We start from the raw sequence: 7,609 nt of genomic DNA on the forward strand, positions 1-7,609 counted from the left end.
GGAGTTGTGAGCAGCACGCTGTTTATTTACAAAAGATGTTTTCAGTGGCTGTTAATCTCAGTGAATAAGTATCTAATCAAGTGATCAATCATAAAGACAAGTCAGTGCCAGAGTCCCGGTTTTCATTGTCAAGGTGTTTATCACATTGTACAGTGACATACTAACAAGTTTCAATGTAGTCAAATACATGAGTTTCTGAGATCTTTATCCCACCCCACTGAGACACATCTGAGGCACGTTGAGAGTCATAGGCTATAATAACAACTATTTGTGTATTCACAATTAATCTTGTAAATGTAATGTATAACATAAACACAATGAAGTCAATACTGGAGCTGCAACAATTAGTCGATCCCCAACTGTTTTGATAATCGATTAATCATTTAGTTTTATGGCTCCATTTTCTCAAATATAAGAATTTGCTGCTTTTGTCTACACTATAGCAAATCTAATATTGTTGGGTTTTTTGAGTGTTGGTCAGACAAAACCTTGTGCTCTTGGAAATTGTGATTCTGACACTTTGTAGGAGCAGGATTACACGATTATTCCAGAAAATAATTGGCAGATTAATCAATATTGAAAATAACTAAAATAATCAGCATCCCTTCACTTCCTTTCATACAACATAAAGCCTGCATGAAGTAAATCTTGTTCACATATTTTAATAGTCATAAACTGACTCATAGTGCATGTCCACATTTTGTGTGTCCTTCCGTGATCCTGCTGCTTGGTCTGACAGGCGCTTAATGGCCAATTGACTTCTCCCTGTAGTGCTGCTGAGGTCACACACAGTATGATGAACATGTTCTATATCACTCGTGCCTGGTCTGTGAGACCATGTCATCCCACTGCACACATTTACAGATTAATGAGACCATTCACAGTGCAGTTGTTCACTACGCTCATTGTTCAGTCACTGCACACACACACACAGCTGTCATATATACTCATGGTACTTTAATGTGCTGTGGATGGAAACATCAATCAGAGACATTTATGGTGCAGTTAAGTGTTTTTTTTTTTTGGTGCTTTTGTGCAGGAGCCTGTGGAAACCACTGAAGTCGCTTGTCAGTGTGATGACCTTGACACTTACAACAGTCCAGCTGCCTACTCTGAAAAGTCGAAACATACTTTAACAGGTAAGAAACGTTTCATACTGTGTTGTAATAGGATATTAAGTGGTTACTTAATTTGTTAAACAGTTTCTTTACATGTGGATGCGGAACTTTATTTTGTGGGTTTCCAAGCAAGTCCGGTGCTGCCTCAAGTGTCGTGTTCACCTGGTGTTTCAGATGCTGTCACCATTGGACATGGCCAAAATGTACAAAAAGTTATGAATACGGATTTGAACAAGGAAAAGTAAGTTACACTTTTACACAACATTTGTTCTTACATTGAAAAATCAGGTTAGCTTTTTAAACATGGAGCTCACAAGAGTTCATTTTTAATTGTATTTTAGAGCTGCACTTCTGCAGATGGAAGGAAAGCACATTGTGAATGAAAGCTGCCTGCTCCAGCTGTTTCGCCGCAAATGCCCGTCGTGTGGCTGCAAGCTTCGGATGGAGAAGGTCACCTGTGGGGTACTGATCATCTTGAACCAACAGTGTCTTCAGTGTGAGTACAGAAACCAGTGGAAAAGCCAGGTCAATGCCAGTGTCCCAACAGCTGAAGAAGTAACTCCAGAGACCCAAAAAGTAGGTGTATTTGATTACTCATATGAAATAAACAGTTCATTTAGAAAAGAGATTTTCAGACAAGTTTGACACTGTGCTTTTGTTTGGAAAAACAATTACCATAATTCAACTTGTTTATCTTTCACAGGAATTGCCAACAGATGACAACCCCTGCAGTGCAGTCTCCTCTGAGGTCGTTACTCTCAGTGATGAAGACAGTGATCCCTCAGATGATGGAGAGGACGGTGATGAAGGTGGGGTGAGTACAGACGGGGAGTGGAATCCAACGGAGGAGATTTTGCTGGCTGAGGAGCTCAGAAAGGAATCTGAGGAGGAAACCGAAGATGAAGGCGAAGAGGAAGACGATTTTGATTCCCCGGGTGGCCTCAAGATTAACGAGCTCTGCACAGAGTGTGGAAGCTTTTTCAATACTCTGAAGCCTCACACATGTGAGCACAAAATTAAGCCCTATTCCTGCAATATTTGTGGCAAAAGATGCGTCACTGAGACGTCTCTAAAAACTCATAGCAAAATCCATGATGAAACGTATGATCATCCCTGCAAATACTGCCACGTTACCTTCAAGACAAGGGTGGACAAACTTAAACATGAGCAGATCCATCAGGATAGCAAAGATCCCTATAAATGCCCCGACTGTCCAGAGACATTTGCCACAAGTAAAGCGCGCAGCATCCACCTGTCAAACCACAGAGTGCCAAAGGAGTTCAAATGTGGAGTGTGTGGGATTGAGTTTAAGGATGTACATCATCTTCGGAGACATTCCGTTGTTCACACGGGACTGAAGCCGTACAAGTGTTCGGTGTGCCAGCGTGGCTTCAACCAGACGAGCCATCTCAAATCTCACATGCGTCTGCACACAGGGGAAAGGCCTTATAAGTGTCAGCACTGTGACAAATGCTTCAATCACAACGTGAGCTTGAAGAGTCATGTCCAGCGTTACCACGCATCCAATTCTGGGCGTGAACATAAGAAGGGTAAGATCAATGAAAGAGCAAGCCACACTGGTGATGCTGAGGACAGTGAGAGTAAGAGAGGAACAGACTCAGAGTTTGACAATATAGAGGAAGAACAAGACACAGAAGAGGAGGTGCAGAAGGAGAGAATAGATTTGCCAAAAAGTAGAAAGAGGAGCACAGGCCGACCCAGAGGAAGGCCTAAGAGAGATACAGCGGGCGACTTGCTTCTGTCAGGGCAAAATAAAAACAGGCGCTCAAAGACTAAGACTTCAAAATCAAAGGTGCAGAAGTCCAAGACAACTGGTTCCAGCGATGAGGAGGGTGAGGGCGAGCGGTCGGACAGCAGCATATCCTTTGACTCGGAAGAGGAGGAAGTATCAGAAGAAGAAGAGGAGAAGCAGACAGCGAAGAAGAGCAGAGGGAGATCTAGAGGAAGACCAAAAAACGACAGTGACTCTGATTTTCACCCAGAAGAGGACACAAAGAAAAAGAGGTACAGCAGTGACAACAGTGGTGAGAGCTCAGGGAAGCGCAGGGGGAGAGCAAGAAAGAAAGTAATGGTCTGACATTTCTTACAATTGACAGAGAAGAAAAAAAAAACTGGTGTGAGCAGCTGTGATAAGAAAGGAGCAATAATGATTGGATGGCCACACAGAACTGGAACCTTGGAACAGTTAGGAATATGAGAAACAAAAATACACAGAAGAGGGCCTTTCCAAATTTCATACATTTTTAGTGTTATGAGATCATATTTACACTTATTTACGCAGTTTATACAAAAAGCCCTTAATTCATTATGTCTTATGAAAATACGTTCAGTCTTTTAAGAAGTGCTAAGAAAGTCAATGATTGTTCAAAGTCAATGTGAAGCTAATGGAAGGAGTTATTTAGCTTGTCTTGGTGGCTTCCATCAACGACTGGGTGCATTGTAAGACAGTGAATGTCAGTGTAAGGTGAGATAACTGCGAATTCCCTTTGGAAAATCTTGGTTAAATAATCACCAAATGTTGGAAAGAAGGATATTGCTGCTGGAAAATATGTATGTATCTATTCATGTGCAGTTTTGTAATAATAATGATGTCAGTTTCAAGCTAAAAATACATTTATACTCTTAAAAGTCCAGGCACTGTAGTATAGTCTTTTTTATATCTGTCACTCTTTTAGTCACTATGAAGCTGCATAATTATGTTGTGTGTCTTGTGTGTAAGGAAAGGAAAAGCATTCAGATAGAAAATCATTTGTTAAATGTTTTGTTTCATAATTCGATACTTCATAATTTTGATTGTTGGCTAGTAAATCAGACTCAGTCTATCTTAACGTTCTTGCCTTTGAACTGACGCAAGTGGTGCGTTTGATATTTCCACCTGATGTCTTCATAAAAATGTCAGTTCTCCTCCTCAGCCTGAGCTTCAGTGAAAACCTATGTGGCCTATGAAAGAACTTTTTTAAGAAATGCAGTGGTTTTGCACGCTTTAGCTCAATAGGTACAAATTGATATAATTTACATTATGACTGAATTTTCCAAAGTATTTGGATTGATCTGCTGTCTTTCATGAATCCACTGGCTTCACTTCACATCAGTATGTTACCAAAATCAACTTACAGAGACTCCAAAGCAGTTGTATATGCAGCAGGTTATCCGTCACAGTGAAGTAAAGTAGGCTGTTGTGCTGTCATGATCTGAAAATAACACATTTTCGAGGAGGGACTGTTTTGAAACTCACCCTCTTGGACAGTTTGAGGACAATCTGACATTTGAGTGTTCATATTGTGATGTTGAACAGCAATGCAAGCAAATGCCCAAACTCACGGTATGCTTTTATGATGTCAGTGCTTGATCACAGTTTGTCTTCTGGATTTGATTTACCTGACAACAGAGGTCACCTTTGTTTTTTTTGACAGATCAAACCTCAGAGCTTCCCTGAATGCACCATTGAGGATGGCTCAGGGAGGGAATATTAAAACACAAGTGAATAAGAAAGTTGGAGGGTTCTTGTTTTTTGAATCACCTCTCCCAAGTCTCTGCTAGTTTACTGCCATACTATACAGACACTAACTAGAAAATAGTTGCAACTAATATTAAATATATACAGTTTGGAGGTAACGGCATAAAAATGGCAAAATATAGGATGTGGGCCTTCAAAGGTTTTCTGATTTTTTTTACATAAAAAATAGAATATAAATGTGTGTGCCTGCCATTTTGAGTGTCATTTTTACCATATCCATTAGCTCATAGAGTTATGTAAAAAACAAGCAAACAACAAAATTAAGTTATTCGCATTTTTACTTAAATAATTAAATCAGACAGAATAGTCTGGCCAACTTCAGGAGAGATGATGTGCGTCTAGTATCTTGCCAAAGGAATAACAACGACCGAACAGTTTTCTCTACCTTGCAGTTTTTGGATTTAAACGTGCAGTGGGTGTATCTGGTTTCAGAGTTCCCACTTTGATCTAAACCCCTGAATGACTCACTGCCTGCTTACATGTTTATCCCCTCTTGCTCTCTGCCAGTGCTTAAGCTCGCTTCAAGGCCCATCAAGTTTTTCTGAGAGTTGGAGAAACTTCTTCGGCTTTGCTTTCTGGCAAAGAGTCAGCCTGTTGCTGGCTGAGCTCACGGCTGCTTAGTAGATTAGACACACTGGTGGTTGGCAGATCTACATAAGGCCTAACTTTGTCTGGAAAACAGAAATGAAAGGAACTTCTTTGACTTTTAATGAGCTACAAACCCTGTCACTTATGGGATGTGCTGATGTATGAGTGTACTGACATGTGAGGGCATGAGAAGCTCTCAATCAAATACTTGATGTTTGGAGTTTGTCTGGAGTACTAGCTTTCAACAGTACATTTGTAAAATCCACCGTTCAGCTGCATTAGCTTTTGATAATTTGTAGTCCAGATTTTGTCACATAGGCAAAAATTTGAGGAACAGTTAAACAGAATTAGTTTAACAAGACTTTAATTGTTCGATACATTTGTCTGATTGCACTTTGACTCATGAGATTTTCCAACAAAAAAGTCTGAAATTAAACTCAGAGACTAACTCATACAAAGGAATCTGGTACAGCGTGTGTAATAGATTTGTCCTCCAAGTTATATATTTTACTCAGGTCCAGTGATCTGTTTAGAATGATTTTTATGAATCAGCTAACTTTGCACAGTGCGACTAAATAAGAGAGGGACACAGTCAGGCTTTTTAAGTCAGCACACTCAGTCAAGAACTTCGTGATGGACATAATATCTTGGTGATGACCAATTTTTAAAAGGATTAAGGAATACTAGTGCTGGAATGGAAAAAATGAAAACAAATTCAGTAAAATATCTGCTGTAGGTATTTAATTAAGATGAAATTCAGACTGATGAGAAGAGAAAACATCTGTTTTTGTTCCTTTTTTAACTCTTTTTACAGTTTACTTTTCTGTGTTATTTAGTGTTTTAAGAGCTGAGTCAATTAGACAATTGGCAGACAATGAATTAATTCAGTCATTTTTTCATGGTAAAATGAGAAAAATTCAGGTGACCCATTTTCTATGTCTAATCTAAATTGTTTTCTCTCCTGCGTTAAAAAGGTCCAAAAAAAGTTCTTGCCAGGATAATCTGTCTGAAGTTGCTGATTTTTTTTTTCTTTGTGAATTTTTTTCTATGACAAAAATAATTGTCAGGACTGAATGTTTGATGTTGTGATACTCATTCCGGGCCACAAGAGGCTGAAGTACCTATAGTCTTAATAGGACTATAAGTACTCCATATACTCCAGTAATCCACAAACACAAGTTACTGTACATAGTGTGTTAAGTAACTGATTATCCTGGCAAGAACTTTTTGTTTTCACCTTTTCAACGCAGAAGAGAAAACAATTTAGATCAGACTATGAAAATGGATCACTAGAATATTTTTCTCACTTGTCTCTCAGGGCTTCTGTAAACTGGATGATAACTGTCCCATCAATGAATAATCAATGAATAATCAAAATAATGCGTAGTTGCTGCTCAAGTTTTGCTGTGACCTCGTGCTCCTCCAATAAGGTGACACTAGTGTCCTGCTAGTCATGGGAAAACCACTAGATGTCCTCCTTGTGCCACGAATACTGACTGATCTCCAAGCAGTATAAAGTGGGATCGCAGCCATCCCTCCAACACACGTTCAGTTACTGTGGCAACTGTTACTTCTCTGGCAGTGCCTCAGCTTGCCTGTTGAGTGGGTCCAAGTTGTGTTTTTTTTCTCCTTTCTCTTATCTTTTGCCTGTCTTCTTTTCCTCCTCTGCTCTTCCTCTCTCCTCCTCCTCTCCTCTTCCCTGGGACCCAGTGTATTTTCCTGGGAGAGAGCAGGTTTTTATCACATTATCTCTCCCACTCTGTTGGACTCTCTCCATACTTGACCTCCTGGTCATGCAGATATCCTATAGCCACCCCGGAAAGAGTATGGGTGTATTGAAAATTAAATAGGAGCTGAGACGCACACAATGGAGTCTGCTGCTGGGGCTTGAAAAAGTCTTGTATTTACTAACATTACAAGCACATCATTATACAAGTATTTCTTCTTCTTGTTTCTATTTCTGTTTTTCCATAAGGCCATGACTATATATGTATTATTTTCTTCCTCTGTTGTCTCTCTTTTCATTCTGCTGTTTCTGTCCACTTGTGTAATGCCCTCCCTCACTGGGTGTGATGATTTGAAGCTGGTCTTTTCCAGATGTCAGTTAAATAATCTGAGCTGCTCTCTGTTGACAGAAGAGTAGATTGATGCTTTGAGGCCGACATGAGATGAAGAGTGGATCATGGAGAAAACAATTTTGGCGCGAGCTGCTGCCATCAGTGTGAGGATAATATATATTTTTTGGCACTATAAATTTACCCACTAGGATCCTCGGATTCTGTTCATTTTCTTCCTCAGTGCATGTCAGATAGACAGGAACATTATGGGAAAAAAGTGTGGTAAAATAACTTGAGCTGAGATTAAG

At 39.8% G+C, this 7,609-nt stretch overlaps 1 protein-coding gene across 1 annotated transcript; it reads left to right on the plus strand.

Annotated features, from left to right (window-relative positions):
* The first annotated feature begins 802 nt into the window (after nt 1-802).
* LOC111654423 (uncharacterized) lies at nt 803-4,848 on the plus strand. The gene is made up of 5 exons (XM_023405414.2): nt 803-829; nt 1,040-1,139; nt 1,293-1,359; nt 1,460-1,694; nt 1,822-4,848. Exons 1-5 carry the CDS (start codon nt 803-805, stop codon nt 3,214-3,216), a joined length of 1,824 nt encoding a protein of 607 aa, XP_023261182.2. The 3' UTR covers nt 3,217-4,848.
* The last annotated feature ends 2,761 nt before the right edge of the window (nt 4,849-7,609 follow it).

The sequence above is a fragment of the Seriola lalandi genome, unplaced genomic scaffold, assembly GCF_002814215.2.
Source record: "Seriola lalandi dorsalis isolate HSWRI2012SDOR001 ecotype SW California unplaced genomic scaffold, Sedor1 jcf7180002054277, whole genome shotgun sequence".
Classification (NCBI taxonomy): domain Eukaryota; kingdom Metazoa; phylum Chordata; class Actinopteri; order Carangiformes; family Carangidae; genus Seriola; species Seriola lalandi.

What these genes read in the sequence shown, in the direction of transcription:
- LOC111654423 (XM_023405414.2), top strand. Translation starts at nt 803, where the DNA reads ATGTTCTATATCACTCGTGCCTGGTCT. An exon ending in ATATCACTCGTGCCTGGTCT is followed by an intron (nt 830 to 1,039) that starts GTGAGACCATGT and finishes GCTTTTGTGCAG; the next exon opens with GAGCCTGTGGAAACCACTGA. An exon ending in TAACTCCAGAGACCCAAAAA is followed by an intron (nt 1,695 to 1,821) that starts GTAGGTGTATTT and finishes TATCTTTCACAG; the next exon opens with GAATTGCCAACAGATGACAA.